At 49.8% G+C, this 18,450-nt stretch overlaps 1 protein-coding gene across 1 annotated transcript; it reads right to left on the bottom strand.

Annotated features, from left to right (window-relative positions):
• Positions 1–2,013: 2,013 nt before the first annotated feature.
• Positions 2,014–18,040, bottom strand: LOC100349285 (ferritin, mitochondrial-like). Its single transcript, XM_051823019.2, has 3 exons — positions 17,971–18,040; positions 17,580–17,904; positions 2,014–2,912 (listed from the first exon to the last, which is right to left on the bottom strand). The coding sequence occupies exons 1-3, from the start codon at positions 18,038–18,040 to the stop codon at positions 2,165–2,167; spliced, it is 1,143 nt and encodes a 380-aa protein (XP_051678979.2). The 3' UTR covers positions 2,014–2,164.
• Positions 18,041–18,450: the final 410 nt, after the last annotated feature.

The following is an 18,450-nucleotide window of genomic DNA, read 5'->3' as shown; positions in this document are numbered from 1 at the left end:
CTTAGTAATAGTAACATTAGCCAAACGTGTTCCACATTCTCAAAACTGTGGGTACTCTATGTCATCATTTTATTTAAACGTCCCACAAATCTATTTGGTAAAAGTCTGACTGCCAGTTTAGAAACTGGAAGATTGAAGCTGGAAGAAAGCAAGGTGCATCTCCAGCAGCCACGGGGACAGTGAGCACAGCACCAAAGCCAGCGCCGCAGGATTCTGTACCCCCAGCTGCCACCCGCCAGAATCCCGCTGATGACAATGGGACAAAGGGAAATCAGGTTATAACTCCGCCAACATTGCAGTTCTGACCACAAAGAAGTACATTCTGTTGCTTCCAGTCACTAGACATCATTTAAGGATCATTCCATGGTTTCAAAATAAAGCTTTCTGGGAACATGACCCAAAGGGATGAAAGGGAGAAAGGCACTCTTAATGATAATGTAGATGAGAAAGGGATAAGATACAAGGGGAAACCCTTCAGGGGGTCCTAGTGAGAGAGCTGACTCCCCTTAACCTCTGCCTACACATCCACAACAGTAGTGGCAGAGAGATGCCTGCAGAGCCAAGGAAAACAGCACCAGTTCCCTCCAGGGGCAGGAATGGCAAAAATGAGAGGAGGGCAGGTAGCAGAGCCCGAAATCTAAGGCAGCACCACTCCTTTGGCGCGAATAGGGCACGTTTCAGCCTGGCACTGCAAGAATGTCACCCCAGAGCTCACAGGTCCTCGATCTTTGGCTTTCAAACAGCCTCGGGCTTTGCCACGCGGGTGCTGTTAGCCCAGAGAAGGGGCCTCACTGACGTAAGGGTTTCCATCAACACTGCTCTGTCAGGGGCAGAACTCCATGCAATCACACCCTTCACTGTCTCCAGGTTTCAGGAGAAATGGCTCAGGTTAGTCATGAGGGTGAGTCAGAGCCTGGGTTAGGAGCTCAGGATTGACATAACACCCGCAGGGTGGGGATGGTGGGTCCTGCGGAACTCAATGCTGACTCAACAAATAAGTATCAACGCGTTCCTCCAAATATGTGGGCTGGAGGAGAGGGAGGAAAATTTGAATACAGCATTGATAAAATGCTTTGAAGCCTTCCTCTATTTCTACAAGAATATTTAGAAAACCAATATAAATCCAGCATAACCCCCCACAAAGCGTTTCCATGTTGCCTGCAGCTTAATTCGCAATAGCCCAGATAAAGACTCAACCACTTCCCATCGGCAGATAAATGGATAAAGAAAATGTGATATACACCTACATACACAATGGAATAGCATTCAACCATAAAAAGAATGAGATCCTATGATTTGCAGGAAACTAAAGGAACTGGACGACATTATAGAAAGTGAAATGAGTCAGACACACAAATACCAAATTTCCCCCTTATATTCAGAAGCTGAGCAAGTCAGGCTGAGTGCTGGTGTTTGGTCTAGTAGTTAAGACGCCAACTGTGATGCCTCTCTCCCATATCAAACTGACTGGATTCAATTCCAAGTTCCAGTGCTCAACTCCAGCTTTCTGTGAATGTAGACCATGAACTCCAGAAGACAATGGTCCACTTCCTAGCTACTACACTTGGTTTTTTGAAGATTCATTTATTTATTTGAAAGGCAGAGTTACAGACGAGCAAAGGCAGAGAGAGAGAGAGAGAGAGAGAGAGAGAGAGAGAGAGAGGTCTTCCATCCACTGTTCACTCCCCAGATGGCCATAATGGCCAGAGCTGTGCTATTTCGAAGCCAAGAGCCAGGAGCTTCTTCCAGGTCTCCCATGAGGGTGCCGGGCCCAAGGTCTTGGTCCATCTTGTATTGCTGTCCCAAGCCATAGCAGAGAGATGGATTGGAAGTGGAGCAGCCAGAACTTGAACATAAACCTATATGGGATGCCAGCACTGAAGGCAGCAGCATTATCTGACTTGAACATAAACCTATATGGGATGCCAGCACTGAAGGCAGCAGCATTATCTGCTATGCCACAATGCCGGCCCCTACTCCACTTCTGATGTAGCTTCCTGCTCATGTGCACCCTTTTTTTTTTGGTACCAAATTTCTTTATTTGAAGGAATGGTACAAATTAAAGTATGCAGGTGGATGTTTTGGTACAATGTCTAGAAAAGGTAAAGGCAGCCCCGACATGCAGGCACTGCCGTGGTGCACAGCCAGGAAGTGAGCCTAAGGCTTAGCTCTCGTTATCACTGTGTCCCAGGGTGTGCTTGTCAAAGAGATACTCCACCATGCCAGATTCGGGGGCTCCCATCTTGCGCAAGTTAGTTACGTGGTCACCCAGTTCTCTGATGGACTTCACCTGCTCATTCAGGTAATGCGTCTCAATGAAGTCACACAAGTGGGGGTCATTTTTGTCCGTGGCCAGTTTGTGCAGTTCCAGTAGTGACTGATTCACACTTTTTTCCAGGTGCAGTGCACACTCCATTGCATTCAGCCCACTTCCCCAGTCATCATACTCTGGTTTCTTGATGTCCTGAAAGAAGATCCGGCCCCCTCGCTGGTTCTGCAGCTTCTTCAGTTTCTCAGCGTGTTCTCTCTCCTCGTGAGACTGGTGGAGGAAGTATTTGGCAAAGTTCTTCAAAGCCACATCATCACGGTCAAAGTAGTAAGACATGGACAGGTAGACATAGGAGGCGTAGAGCTCCAGGTTGATTTGGCGGTTGATGGCGGCCTCCGAGTCCTGGTGGTAGTTCTGGCACACCTGCGAAGAAGACGCGGACGTCGTGGCGGGCGGCTGAGAGGCGGCGGCGGCGGCTGCACGGAGCTGGAGGGGCGGCGAGGGCCTGCGGGCGGTCCGAGGGCGCTGTGAGAAGCTGGCGGAGGGCTGGCTCTGAGTGGCCGGCTGGGGCGGGGGTCGAGCGCCGGGTTCCGTCCAAGCACTGTTGAAGCAGGAAACCGCGGCGACTCTCGGCGAAGAACGTCTGCATTTTTTTAATTATTATTTTATTTATTTATTTATTTATTTTTTGAGAAAGAGAGTCTGTCGTCTTGTGTGAAAGAAGCTGATTGGCCCATCTCAATCAGCCCTGGATCAGGTCCACCCTTGGTCCTGTGCACTGGAGCTGTTATGAAGGGGAGGGTCTTGTGGTGGCTTCCGGTGGTCCCTTCCTAGCATGGATCCTTTGTCATAGGAATTGGAGGCAGCAGGTGCTCAAGCACCTGGGTCTCTTCCAACCACTTGAGAGACCTGGACTGAGTTCTAGACGCCTGGCTTTTGCCTGACCCAGCCCTGGCAGTTACAGGCTTTGGTGGACGGAACCAGTGGATGGAAGATCTCACTGTCTGTCTCTCTAGTTCTCTGTCTTTAAAATAAAATGAAAATAAATACAGGACAAAGAAAGAGAAACTACACACATACACACACACACATATATATATACACATATATTTATATTTATATATGTCTTTAATCCAATTTTGATCCTTGAGGCTGGAGTATCCAGGCTGAGGGTGAGGACAAGTCCCAGGCTGGCAGAGCAAACATCCACAAAGTACTTGGTGGTGTCCGGTGAGCCCTGAACAACCCCTCCCCCATCTTTTTCAACTCTACATGACTTCCCATTAGCCATGTCTCCTTCCTGTTAGGTAACTATTCACAAGGTTTGTCATCATCATTTGAGCCCATTTGAGATGTGTTTCCCCTCACTTGCTGCCCAAAGTGCCTTCCTTGTCTGTCTGAAGATCAAAGCCCACTTGTCCTCTTCCAAGTCTGCCAGAGGTGTGGACTTCACAATCCTGTCACACTAGTACTTTTCTCTTTTGTAAAAACGTGGGTTTTGTTACCAAGTCTTGATGATTTGCCCCTTGTCGCTCCCCCTCTTCGTGGAGGAACGACACAGGACCCTGCGCTGTTCTTTCGTCTGCTCGGCCCTCCCCGGGTTTGCTGCTGGTTCTTCCTGGGTTGGCTACCGTCCCTTCCACCTCCGTGGAAGGGCGGTTCCCCCTGGCCACTTTCCCCACTTCCGCAGGGGAGCGGCACACTGCCGGCCGGCTCTCTCGGGGGCTGCACAGGTGTTCCCTCAGATGTTCCTGGTGCATGTTGTCTCTCTCCTCCTTTATAGTCCTCTTCCACCAATCCCAACTCTGCTACCCACACGCCGAGTACGCTGCTCTCCTCCAATCAGGAGCAGGTCCTACAGTTTATTGGTTGAACTGGAGGCAGCTGTGTAGAAGCTGTTTCTCCCTTCTCAGCGCCATATTGTGGGAGAGCAGATGTATAGAATAAGTCTTAATTCCAGTAACTTAGTCTAGTCCGGGTTGCTCCCCACAGATCCCCCTTTCTTTTTATTTTTTGGCGTTGATAGGCGCCTGTCTTCGGTGCCCCGCGGCACACACTCTGCTCTGCTTGCTAGAGTTGCCCACAGGTGCTTACAAGCCCTATCAATCAGGCAAACCGAATCTGGGTCCTCTCTTTGCCATGTTGTGAGGAGGTTTTTAGGCGCTGATGCGTGCCTGTGTTCGGTGCCCTGCAGCGCATGCTCTGCTCTGCTAGAACTGCCTGCAGGTGCTTACAAGCCCTACCAATCAGGCAAACCGAATCCAAGCCCTCTCATTGCCGTATTGTGGGGAGACTTATTGGTGTTGATTCGTGCCTATCTTCGGTGACCTGCGGTGCATAAGCTGCTAGCCGCCCGCAGGTGCTCACCACCTCCCTAATCAGGCAGACCGAATCCAAGCTCTCTCATTGCCATGTTGAGGGGAGGCCTTATTTTTCTCTATTTCTCTATCTTCGGGCATTCCTATCTCTCCCATTTTACTTCTATCTGCCAGCATTCCTATTTCTCTCATTTTACTTCTAAACTTCTGTTTCTCTTATCCCTGCGGCTTCCCAGCGCCCGCCCCGAGGCTGCTTCTCGGCGGCTTCCCAGCTCTGAGCCGCTTCAGCCCATGCTTCTCTCATCTGCGCGGCTTCCCGGCTTCGCGCGCGCACTCCGCGGTCTCCGCGCCCGCACCACGGCCTCGCACTAGCCCCACGTTCCCTATCTATTCACGCCCCGTGCTCTCTCTGCACGCGGCGGCTTCCACGAGTCACACAGCACAGCTCACGTTTCCGCCACCGGTATTCAGTCCAAGTTCCCCGGGCTAACCTGGCGAATTCAACCCAGCTCACGTCTGCGCCCTTCGGCTTGGCTTCCTGTCCTTTGCTCCCCGGGCTAATCTGACAGATTCCAACCTGGCAGCCCACGTCTCTGCCTCTGGTTCCAGATTTTCGCCTTTTGCTCCCCGGGCTGACTTGAAGAATCCCAAGATTGCTTACGTCTCCGCTTCAGCCTGCACTCGCGGCTTCATCCTCCCTAACATATTTTTCTCTACCCGGTATGTTTCCCTAACTTTTCTTCCAACAACAATATTCCCCTCTCATTTCTCCTGGCCTCTCCCCACAGTCCGTATCCAAGTCTTAAGTTTCTTCTAGGTTTCACATTCACTTTCAATCTCCTAGCTTCCCCGCCATAGTCCGCATCCGAGTCTATGAAAGCTTTCACTTTCGCTTTCAATCCTAACTTCTTTCCCACAGTCCGTATCTGAGTCTATGCCTAGGCTTTCAATAGCTTCTTCCGGCACCTTTTCCATCCAGCTTTTCCCTAGGCTCTTTGCTAGTCTCTCTCTCCGGTACTTTTCCCACTTCTTCCCATTTCTTCCCTCCTAAGTTTCCTATCCGAGTCACGGCACCATTATGTCGCTCCCCCTCTTCACGGAGGAACGACACTAAACCCTGCCTAGGCTTCATATCCGAGTCACGGCACCATTATGTCACTCCCCCTCTTCATGGAGGAACGACACAGGACCCTGCGCTGTTCTTTCGTCTGCTCGGCCCTCCCCGGGTTTGCTGCTGGTTCTTCCTGGGTTGGCTACCGTCCCTTCCACCTCCGTGGAAGGGTGGTTCCCCCTGGCCACTTTCCCCACTTCCGCAGGGGAGCGGCACACTGCCGGCCGGCTCTCTCGGGGGCTGCACAGGTGTTCCCTCAGATGTTCCTGGTGCATGTTGTCTCTCTCCTCCTTTATAGTCCTCTTCCACCAATCCCAACTCTGCTACCCACACACCGAGTACGCTGCTCTCCTCCAATCAGGAGCAGGTCCTACAGTTTATTGGTTGAACTGGAGGCAGCTGTGTAGAAGCTGTTTCTCCCTTCTCAGCGCCATATTGTGGGAGAGCAGATGTATAGAATAAGTCTTAATTCCAGTAACTTAGTCTAGTCCGGGTTGCTCCCCACACCCCTCGGTTGTCTTTCTTTCTTGTTGCTGTTCTTCAATTTTGTGCATACCGATTATAAAATACTACTTCCTGATTTTCCTATGATTGTGCATTAGATGTTGTAAAAACATAACCAATGGCTGAAGAACTATATACATGAACCACACATTAGCATATTAACATTTTTGACCAATTAAGTCAACTGAGATACAAAATTTCCTTATTTGAAGGACCACGTGCCAATCTTGCTCTGGAAAAAATAAGCACTATCATGAAATCTAGCAATAAATAAACTCACTCTCTCTCTCTCTCTCTCTCTCACACACACACACACACACACATAAAGAATCATTTGGCTCATATATTTTCAGTTTCCTTGGTAAATTAACAAATACTAGCATTTTCCCATTTTGATTGAAAATAATATCCATTATAGAGGCAGGGGATTAAATATAAAGTTGAAGTTTATTCCTCCCATGAACTGCTTTTTCATTTTCCTTCCCCAAAGTAACATCCATGGGGCATTTTTATAACATTTTAATAGACCCAGAAGCAGCCTACAAACAAATTGTGGTATCAACTTGTTTCCTTCTTCTAATTGATGCCAAAAGCTCTATTATATAGACTGGATGTTAATAATTAATCTGCTGTATGTAAGTATATTTGTAATATATTCTCCCAATTGGTAACTGTCTTTTAACTTTTATTACAGCATCTTTCATTTTTTTTTTTAAGATTGATTGATTTATTTGAAAGTCAGAGTTACACATAGAGAGGAGAGGCAGAGAGAGAGAGAGAGAGAGAGAGAGAGGTCTTCCATCCAATGGTTCACTCCCCAGATGGCCGCAACAGTTGGAACTGTGCCGATCTGAAGCCAGGAGCCACGAGCTTCTTCCTGGTCTCCATGTGGGACTTGGACCATCTACTTATTACAGCATCTTTCTCCTCTCATTCTTCCTTTTTAACATTTTGAGTGTTGTTAGGGATACAAATTCTTTCATTTGGTTTGTTCAATGTATCTGTCTTTTAATTTTGACTTGAGTCTTTTTGTCTTGTCTAAGAAATCCTTTCCTCTCAAAATCCTGTAGATCTTTCATCTATTATAAATTTGTGATTTTCCTGTGTGTCTGCATGTTTATTCCTAATCTCTCTCTCTTTTTTTTTTTTTTTTTTTTTGAGGGCAGAGTGGACAGTGAGAGAGGGAGAGACAGAGAGGAAGGTCTTCCTTTACCGTTGGTTCACCCTCCAATGGCCGCTGTAGCCGGTGCATAGCGCTGATCCGAAGCCAGGAGCCAGGTGCTTCTCCTGGTCTCCCATGCGGGTGCAGGGCCCAGGGACTTGGGCCATCCTCCACTGCACTCCCTGGCCACAGCAGGGAAGAGGGGCAACAGGGACAGAATCCGGCGCCCTGACCGGGACTAGAACCCAGGGTGCCGGAGATGCAGGCAGAGTATTAGCCTAGTGAGCCATGGCGCCAGCCATTCCTAAACTATGATTTCATTTTTTATTTCTAATTCAACAGAACTGTGGACTAAAACATATAATATGAATTATATTGATACTTTTCCTTTATCAAAATCTCCTTTACAGATTAATATGCTGTCAATATTTATTTTAAAGGTTAATATGGGCTTGAATAGAATGTAGTTTCTGTTTGCTGGTTAAGATGTACATCTAAGTATATAAGTTCTCTATATATGACATTTATGCTGTTATATGTATATATATATGTATATGTATATATATGTATATACTTATATACATATATATGTATATAAGTTCTCTATATATGACATTTATGCTGTTATATGTTAATATAGTATTATACATTATCTATATAATAGCTAACATACTATATGCACACATGTGCATATAAATACAAGTTTATGGCTAATGGATATGCATACGCAACTGTTGAAACGGTTGATCAAATTTGTTACCAACTGCTAATTTTTTGTCTACTTCCTCTGTTTCTGAGAGGTGTTAAGTCAGCAAGTTCTTTGGGACTGTGAGCCTGTCAGTTTGGTCTTGTACTTCTGTGAGCCTTTTTCTTTTCACTATTTCCAAGCTATATTTTTAGATTTGTGCAACTTATACTTTTATATTTCTGGGGGTGAACTTAGTGCCATGGTATAAAGTACACGTTTGTGCCTCTTTATCCCAAATCCGTTCTCTCCGACGTCGCCGCTGCAGCAGCCTTCTCTTCTTCGTGTTTAATGCACGCTTTCCTACAGCGTGTTTTCCAGCTCTCTGCATGACTGCGCGTTACCAACGTCTCTGGTCAGCCACACGTAGCTTTGACTCAGGGCTTACCCATTTTCTGCGCTGTTGTTCTCACGCATTTAGCCCCACCTTCTCTTACCTCTCTTAGAACTCATTCTTCGTCCTGGAAGTCAAAGGTGCTAGCGAATCGTGAGCAGCCTGTTCTCCTTGTTGGTGTCCTCACTCCTCTGTGCTGAATGCCTGACAATGCAGCACTGTTCTCATCCCGCAGCAGGCTTCCTGGCCCGAGGTTGATGCTCACTGATTTCCACTCTTGCTGGTCCTATTAGTCTACGGCACCCACGCTGTGTCAGTATCTCCAGCAAGCAGTTTGGAATTTGCCTCAGCCAGAGGCCATGTGGGTTTCATTAACCACGAGATTTTAATTCTGTTGGCTTAGGGTCCCTGTATCACATTAGTAGCCTGAATTCAGAACTCACACCTACTTACGGTGTTGGCCGGGCTGACGCTTTTTCCATCCTAGCCCTTGAGAGGCAAACAGGTTCCTTGGCCAAGGACATGAGTCCTCCCCTGCAAAGCAAGGAGAGCCCGGCCCACAGCCCCGTGATTCACCTCCGCAGCCGGAGCCGACCGGATTCACTGTGCACTGTGGGCTCTGGGTTGTTTCTCCCTTTTTTGTTCCTGGGGATTGCCTTCTTTGGAAGGATGGGAACTTGGTTATACCCTGAGCGTTTTACTTTTGGGTGTTTTTGTTTTTGTTCTTTTAAATTTTCACCATGTTTGAAATGGGAAGGGGGCTTCCCTGGAATCTCAGCCTATGTAACTGACCACCGGTCCGCTGACATCCTCTTCGTTAGTACACACTTCTCCTAGAACGTCCCCATACGAGCAGTGATTCTGAAGCGCTGAAGGACGGGACAGAACCCTAACACCTGTGCAGGGGCAAAAGCGAACCTGACTTTCCCACTGGCAGAGGGATGCATCAATGAAAGGTCAGCTCCAGGAGGGGGCATTCAGCCTTGCCTAGGGTGCCCACGCCCCATACTGGGATGCCAGACGAGTGCAGGCATGTGACTTTATCATGTAACGATGCTTCACCTACATGATTAAGTTAAGGAGGCCGGGTCAGGCTCCTGGCATTGACCTAGCATCCCTGGACCAGCCTCCCTAGAGACAGCTTCATCCCTACTGGAGAGCCAAGCCCACCCCCTGGGTGACGTTCTCCTGAGAGGCCTCATTGTAGGGAAGCGACCTGGGCCTTGAATCCATTCTATCGGAAGGCCAGGTGTGCCGTGGATGCTTGCCTCCCCTTTCCCCGTAAGCCCTAACTCCGCCACATCACTGGGTGTGAGCACTGGCGTGGGGGCAGTCCACTGGTCAGCACACCCTCGACTCCAGCACAACGGTGGCTACTTGCTTCAGTGTGAGGAGAAGTTGAATTAAATGCCAAGTTTCATGTGAGCACATTTAAATGGATGCATTTTGAACAATGCAAAACTTCCACGAACCTTTTTGAAGACTCTGCACATGCATGGATGTTAAACTTATCTTTTCATTCCATTTTTCATGACCTTTTAATAATAACTTGGCATTTAGGAACTGAAAGAACCTGTTCTGCTGCTTTTCCTAAAAAAAGAAAATCTGACAGAGGTGAAGTCTCCGCCTCTGCAGAGCTGTCAGATTTAGACAGCGCGCCCTGGAGAATTCCCGCCAGAGAGAGCGGGCAGGAGGAGCTCCGAGGAAAACGTGCTCCAAGCGCACGTCGCGTGGTTTTCCCGAGCTTCGGCTTCTGTGATGCTGATACCAGCTGGTCCAGACCACGTCCCCACGGGCTCACATCCCCCGTTGCTTCTACGGGCTTCCTGACACATGGCCAACCTCCCCAGATTGCCCAGTACGTTCCAGGACGTGGGCATTTCAGAGCAAAAACCAGGACAGCCTTGGACAATCCGGGAGAGTGAGTCACTTTGCTCAGGACCAAGGCCATGTCCTTTTGAGCAGGTGCAGCGAGTTGGCAGCCATGAATCCTTCCCTGGGTGTCCTGCCCTCCCTACCCCCTGCCCTGTGGCTGCCTAGAGCAGACTTGAGCCTTGACTGTGGATTACAGGCACCTGGGAATCTTTTACTACTGCTGCTTAGGCCACGCCCTAAACCTAGCAAATCAGCATCCTTGGAGGCGTTCCTACTTTTACAGCTTCCAGATGACTCCCCTGGAAAGCCTACAAGCAAACCATGGGCTTAGAGCAACACTGGTGATGACGTGATCGTCACTGTGGGTTGACTCTAGGTGGAGGGACCTTGACGTTTAAACACATGTGCTTCAAGGGTAGGACCGTGAGCACCTGGATCCGACAGTACTTTGGAAGCTGGGGCCAATCATTCAAGAGCTGAAATTAAACCCCTTTCTTTCTGTTATCCACATGCCACTGCTCTTTGTTCTGCTGCATCCATTGCTTTTTGGCAGGAGAGGACCAACAGAACGGGCTTGCAGGTGTTAGTGTCACGTGAAGAGGGCTCGGGTTTAGAATCAGCCAGGAGCACGCTGAGGTAATGGTTCACCGCTGCTGGCAGCTGGGAGACCTTGCTAATCGTTCCCATCAGGGCCCTGCCCTGCGGTGTGTCTCAGGGGGTCCCTGGGGAAGCCGTGACCATGTGGAAGGCATCCTCGTCCATCTGAATGGTTAGCAGGCATGGAGACGCTTGCCAACATAGAAAAGGAATTTTTGAAAAGAAATGAGTCCGCAGCTGAAGTGCATATTCACACAAAATGTTAGCTCAGAGAAATCCTCTCAACGCATTATGTAGGCGTTGCTCCGAAGCCCCCAGACTACGCCTGGGCCCGGGCCGTCTGTAAAGTCAGACGTGCTAGCATTTCTGCTTGTGTCATCTAGTGACATCCCAAAGCAAACAACCAGGAAGCAGCTTTGGCTCCTTGGGCTGCACATGTATCCAAGGTGAGCTGGCACCTGATTCAGGGGCATTTTAAAATCTTTTTATTAAGGCGACCCTTTCACCAACGGGCCTCAAACGGAAAGCAGGAACAGTGGTGCCTTCTTCCTTCTGTGAAAAGGAACAGCACGGACTTGTAGTAACTGGGAAAGTACTTTGAAAACACTCAACCCTGCCATTTAATCCTCCACCCCCACTCCCGGTCTCCCCTGGGCTTCATGTGACCCGTGTGGGGACTCAAGTCACACACTTTGGAAAGACAGAGCGGGGGGCCTCCTGCCCCAGGGGACAAGGCATGGGAGCTTTCTGAGGAAATCCCCTGCTGTTCATGGGACATGTGAAGAAGAGAGGCAGCCAAGGGTATCCTGTGTCCCCACGCCCTGGAGCAGGAGGGGCCAGCAGGATCCCGGTTGGCCGTGCGTGGTACCACCTTCAGAATCCCATGGCCCCCGCGCATTCCCGGGGCCCAAATGAGTGGTGGGTGACAGACAGTGGGACCGTGCTATGTGGCCATTAAACATCTTGGCCCATGTGATTCTTGGCTCACGTTAGTGGCCAGCTATTGTAATAGAAGCCCATTGCTGATTGTATTGGTCCCTCGTAGCTGTATCCTGGGTGAGTCTCCATAGTCGTTAGTCTGTATCAAATCTGGAGTACGGGACAGGGCCAATATGACGCAATGCAGAGTGGTGTAGGGGTGCAGTGCCAGCCCCCGTGCACGTGGGATGTGCACAGCAGCAGGCAGCAGAGGAAACAGCCAGGTGAGGGCTGGTACACGGGAGCCCACAGGCACGCCCTTCCCATCATCCTCAGGAGGTCAAGTGCGCCCCTCCACGCTCCATGAAGTCGTCCTTGGTAGAGTGATGGGAAGGCGAGGAAATGAAGGGCTGAGTGACCCCCTGCAGGGAGACCGGGTTACCTGAAGGACTTCAGCGTCAGGTCAGCACTTCTGGCCACTTCTGACCACTGCCCCTCCCCCGCCCCAAGCCACTGCAATGAGCAGTCGGAAGGGCAGGGGAGAGCTGGATCCGAGACGAGACTAGGCAAGCACCCCATGACACAGTCAGCAGGGTATCTTCACTGCTCACTCTCCACGTGGCCTGGGCAAGTCACTCCCACGTGTCCTGTGGGTGGTCCCACCGTGGGTGCCAGGAGTGCAGTGCAAAGCACAGGGCACCCCAAGCTTGGGCATCTACTGTCCTTGCTTCCCCCGGCACCCCGCTTCTTTCAAATGCAGGGGCTGTGTTTCATAAATATCATCCCTTACCCTTCTCTATGCCAAAAAATGGTTTTCCAGAACTATAAAATGATGTAGCAAGACTGACCTTATTGGTGAGGATTAAGTGAAAGAATGGACGTGAACAGAGGTCATGGACAGGATAAGAGGTAAATAGAGAGAGTTCTGGAAAGCCCACTTTGTCACCCCCCCAAAAAATCAAGAAACTCAACAATAACCTCCCCCTTCCAGCCTCATAAGCCAAAGGGCAGCACAGCCGTTCCCCCGGGGCACTTCCCCCGCACAGGTGGGGACAGGTGGGCCCCTTCTTCCTGGTCTGCCCTCCGCATCACCCTCCCTTGATTGTCACCTCCCCTCTGGGAAGCACCTTGTCCCAGGTGCCACTAACGCCCAGCTCAGGCAGCCAGCACAGCTCCCTGTGGGATGGCAGCAGTCAGAGGCCGGGGAGCAGGCGAGCATTTTATTAGCAGGCTGCTCACGTCCACCCCTCAGACACGAACCTTGCTTCTCCACCTTGGAATCTGCCCTTCCTCTCCCTCAAACAAAGAGCCGTGGTGTTCAAGTCTTACCTGCAGGATTTCTGACCACTTTAGGGAAGTTCCAGACCTTGCCCAGAGAGTCGTTTTCTCTGGGATCGTGTTTACCTCCCATGGAGTCAGGGCACTAAAAGGCCTACAATACATCTCCCTGCTGCAAGTGGTCTGGCTTGCTTGCTTCAATAAAACATGCAAAGGACCGGCCGCGATGGATGCGTTAGCACTGCATGTCCAGCAGCAGCTGCCGGGAAAACCCTCCTGTCCTGGGGTGCAGGCTTCTCCCCTACTGCACAGTGCACACATACGCCCTTCATTCCACCTTCAGAAACAGCCCACTGGAAAACATGCAAGCTACACACAAACTGCACACGTGCAAGGCTCGCCTTGAGAATTCCTGTAAACCGCACATGGGCACACACCCACGTAACTGTCCAAGCACACAACTGTGCCCCCACACTGAGTGCAGGCACACACAGAAGTGACTGTGTGGTCACACACACACGTGACTATAGAGGCACACACACAGCTGAGCTGGCACTCATGACTGTGAACACACACGACTTTGCAGACACATGCGCACTGAACTGTGCAGCACACATGACTATAATCACACACGTGACTGCAGACACACGCACATGCAACTGTGCAGGGACACCTGTCCGAACAGGCACTCAGGAGGTTCTGTAGACAAACAGTGCTGTGAGAGCCCTTTGAGTCACAGGTAGGACATAAAGGATGCAAAAAACTTTATTTTATTTTATTTTATTTAATGAACATAAATTTCCAAAGTACAGCTTATGGATTACAATAGCCCCCCCATAACTTCCCTCCCACCAACAACACTCCCTTCTCCCACTCCCTCTCCCTTTCCATTCACATCAAGATTAATTTTCAATTATCTTTATATACAGAAGATCAATTTAGCATACATTAAGTAAAGATTTCAACAGTTTGCACCCACGCAGAAACACAAAGTGTAAAATACTATTTGAGTACTAGTTATAGCATTAATTAAACACCTAAGAGTAATTGTGTATTAATTACAGAGTTCAACCAATAGTTTTAAGTAGAACATAAAAAATACTAAAAGGGTAAAGTATTAAGTTCCTTTTTTTTTGTTTGTTATATAGTTATTTTTTTATTTAATAAATGTGAATTTACAAAGTGCAAATTTGTATTGTTGTGGCTCCCCCCCACAACCTCCCTCTCTCCCGTGGCCCTCCCCTCTCCCACTCCCTCTCCCATCCTGCCCTTCATCAAGTTTCATTTTCAATTACCTTCATATACTGAAGATCAACTTAGTATATACTAAGCAAGGATTTCAACAGGCTGTACTCACACAACCGCACAACGTATAGGGTATTGTTCGACTAGTAGTGTTGTTTTTAAGTTTCATAGTAAAACACATTAAGGACAGAGATCCTGCGTGGGGAGCATGTACTCAGTGACTCCCGTTGTTGATTTAACAATTAGCACTCTTATTTATGATGTCAGCAATCACCCAAGATCTTGCTATGAGCTGTCTAGGCTATGGAAGCCCCTTGTGTTCACCGACTCTGAACTTGTTTAGTCAAGGCCGTATCACAGTGGAGGTTCCTTCCTCCCTTCAGAGAAAGGTGCCTCTCTCCTTGGTGGCCTGTTCCTTCTGCTGGGGTCTTGCTCACCAGGATCTTTCATTTAGATTGTTTTTTGCCACTGTGCCATGGCTTTCCATGCCTGTGAGACTCTCATGGGCCTTTTAGCCAGATCCAAATGTCCCAAGGGTTCATTCTGAGGCAGGAGTGCTGCCATTCTATGAGTCTGCTGTGTGTCCTGTTTCCCCCGCAGGATCATTCTCTCTCTTTTAATTCTATCCTTCATTATTTGCTTACACTGGTCTTATTTGTGAAATCTCATCGACACATACCCTATCTTGCAAAAAACTTGTACTTCCACGTAGTAACATGTCGCAGCAGGATGAAGGAAAAAAGCCAATTTTCCATGGGAGTTACTGCGAAACTGGGTTTAAAGGAAGTCTTAATGAATCCCAGCAGACTCATGCATCTTGCTCAAGAGAGACACAGGAAGCGGTTGCCTGGGGCACCCTAACCGAAAACTGAAGACAAATTTGCAGAAGGTGGCCCACCTGGCGGTCAGGTCACAGCAGTGCACAGTCCTGTGCAAGGAGAAGCTGACCGTGGAGCTGCGTCCCGACACAGGTGAACCTCACGTCCTGACACAGGTGAATCTCATGACCATCACGGGAGCGGGAAGGGCATGTAGGAGAGAATCCCATGTTCATGTCAGCTCTGTGCCGCCCACAGAAGTCAGAACAGGGGGCGCTCAGGTGACCCGGGGAGTCCTGCGGGCACTGTCCGAGGACTGTTTTACCCTGTTTTGGGGGTGTCATTGACATCCAGCTATGCACTTTGCAAACTGTGCTTAACACCTGTGCAAGTCACTCTGTGTGTAACTCTACTCAGCTAAAGGTAACTCCCACGAAGGCATCACACCACGGTCTTCACATCTGTGCATCCCCTTGTTAGTAGCCAGCTCTTCAGTTTCAAAGGAGGTATTTAAAATTCCCGAGCTTTCCCTAGATTTATCATTTTCTCTCTATTAGCGAAAAGAACAGGGCCCCAGGCACCAGTGTGGGGCTGTGAGCAGCCTGTTGCATGCACTTGTCAAACCATCTGAGCACACACAGGGCCTGCAGCACCCAGCGTGTGACATGCCATCCAGGAGTCTCCAGGCACAGGTCCATATTCAGGCCTCCAGCACCAGTTCTGGAGCCACAGACAGGGCAGCTACCAGCTGAGATGCAGGTGCCACCCCCTGCAGTGCTGTCCAGGACAAGTCTCCTCTGGTGCACACTGCCCTCCAAGGGACATGAGATACGGAGCTGGCCCTGTGGCATAGCAGGTAAAGCTACTGCCTGCAGCACCGACATCCCACATGAGTGCCAGTTTGAGACCCAGATGCTCCACTTCAGATCCAGGTCCCCAATAATGCACCTGGAAAGCAGCAGAAGATGGACCAAGTCCTTGGGTCCCTGCACCCAGGTGAGAGTTCTGGAATAAGCTCCTGGTTCCTGACTTTCTTTCTTTCTTTTTTCCTTCCTTCCTTCCTTTCTTTCTTTCTTTCTTTCTTTCTTTCTTTCTTTCTTTCTTTCTTTCTTTCTTTCTTTCTTTTTTTTTTTGACAGCCAGAGTGGACAGTGAGAGAGACAGAGAGAAAGGTCTTCCTTTGCTGTTGGTTCACCCTCCAATGGCCACCGCGGCTGGCGCACTGCGGCCGGCGCACCGCGCTGATCCGAAGCCAGGAGCCAGGTGCTTCTCCTGGTCTCCCATGGGGTGCAGGGCCCAAGCACTTGGGCCATCCTCCACTGCCCTCCCGGGCCACAGCAGAGAGCTGGATTGGAAGAGGGGCAGCCAGGACAGAATCCGGCGCCCCGACCGGGACTAGAACCCGGTGTTACCGGCGCCACAGGTGGAGGATTAGCCTAGTGAGCCGCGGCGCCAGCCTTTTTTTTTTTTTTTTAGAGATATATTTTATCTTATTTTATTATTTTATTTTATTTGAAAGACAGAGTTACAGAGAGAGGTAGAGACAGAGAAGAGGTCTTCTATCAGCTGGTTCACTGCCCAAATGGCTGTAAGAGCCAGGGTTGAGCTGATCCAAAGCCAGGAGCCAGGAGCTTCTTCCAGGTCTCCCATGTGGGTGCAGGGGCCCAAGGACTTGGGCCATCATCTACTGCTTTCCCAGAGCAGAGCAGAGAGCTGGATCAGAAGTGGAGCAGCAGAGCAGCCGGGACTCGAACCGGCGCCCTTATGGCACACAGGGCTTTAACCCGCTGCGCCACAGCACCGGTCCCAGTTCCTGACTTCTGATCCAGCCATTGTGGCCTTTTGGGGAGTGAACCAGCTGATGAAAGAACCTCTCTCTCTCCTGCCTCTCCCTCTCCCTCCCCATCTCTGAATTCTGCCTTTCAAATATTTTAGAAATATTTTAGAAAAAAAAGATTTTTCTCTACTCCTTAAGTTTGGCTTCATCAGCTTCCTGATTAGAGGGACCCTGTAATATATGCTTAGGTGAACCCCTGGTCCGGGAACAGCCTTGTTCTTCGTGAACTCTGAACCCCGATCCATCCCCTGTGAAACTGGACACAGCCAGCGAGGGTGGGTGCGAGCTGGGTGCGGCCGGCAGCAGAAGCAAGACAAGGAATCCTCAGGGGTGCACTCCCTCTGCTGAGCAGGCAGCCGGATGTTGTGCGGCCCACAGGACCGCCTTGGCTCCGTGAGCAGCAGCCCCTAACCGTAATAAATCTGCCTCAGTCCAGTGGCAAGGGGTACAGAACAAACTTGAGGTTTCAGCCCCTACAACAAGAGCCCATGGACTCCACGTGGTCTGATGGGGGGAGCAGCGGGCAGGCAGGAGGCGGGGAGACATTTGCTGGCAAGGCTTCTGCTCACCGTGCGGAGAGATTTTCCAGAAGCGTCTCTGTCTCAGGCTCTGAGCCCCCTGTGCACAAATACGAGGAGCAGGACGAGCTGCCGCTGCCCTGCTCGGCTTGGGATTGAAGTTGAAGCCTGGACGAGACACTGCCAAGAGACACACGGAGCAGCGGGGCGAGAACCCAGATGAGGCCCAGTCTCCTGTGCCTGCAGGCACAGAGCCCACAGGCCCCTTCCTTCCTGTTCCCACAGCGCTGGGTTGGGGGTTTGCGCACCAGGGGCCAAGCAGCCTTCCCTGGTCTCCTGCTGAATGCACAGAGGCGAATTCCAAAATCCTTGCAAACTAGAATTGAAAGATGGGTTTATTTAGCTGCAAAAATTTTTTTGAAAACGTTGCATTGTTCCTAACTTGCATTTTCCACAAACTTTTTGAACTCGTGCATGGCCTGCTCTTGAAAATTCACAGCTGCAGGAAACATGGATCGTCACTGCCTCGTGCCATTATAAAGGTGCTACCCAGTGCAGAGTGCAGAGAGGCAGCCTCAGGCAGCACCTTGAGTAACAGTAGCCGTGTGTCCTGAGCATGCCCAAGACCGCATGCGAACACCTGCCTAAGGCGCTTATCTCGTGCAAGACTCCGCTAACGAGTTTGCCAGAACCACCTGGCCCAGCGTTATGGCTAGCTGACGTTTAATTACAGAGTTCTTGGAAAACCTTGTGTGCTACATAAACCGGTCATTCACGACTGGAATCATATGGTTCTCTTTCTGCGGAACATTCATTCTTACAAATCCTGCGAGAGTGGAGATGGCAGGGGATCAGGAAAACCCATCACCCCGGTGCTATGGAAGCGATCCCAGGCACCCCAACTGCACGGTCTGTTTTTCAC

The sequence above is a fragment of the Oryctolagus cuniculus genome, chromosome 12 (assembly GCF_964237555.1).
Source record: "Oryctolagus cuniculus chromosome 12, mOryCun1.1, whole genome shotgun sequence".
NCBI classification, from domain to species: domain Eukaryota; kingdom Metazoa; phylum Chordata; class Mammalia; order Lagomorpha; family Leporidae; genus Oryctolagus; species Oryctolagus cuniculus.
This window is presented reverse-complemented; position numbering and strand designations above follow the sequence as displayed.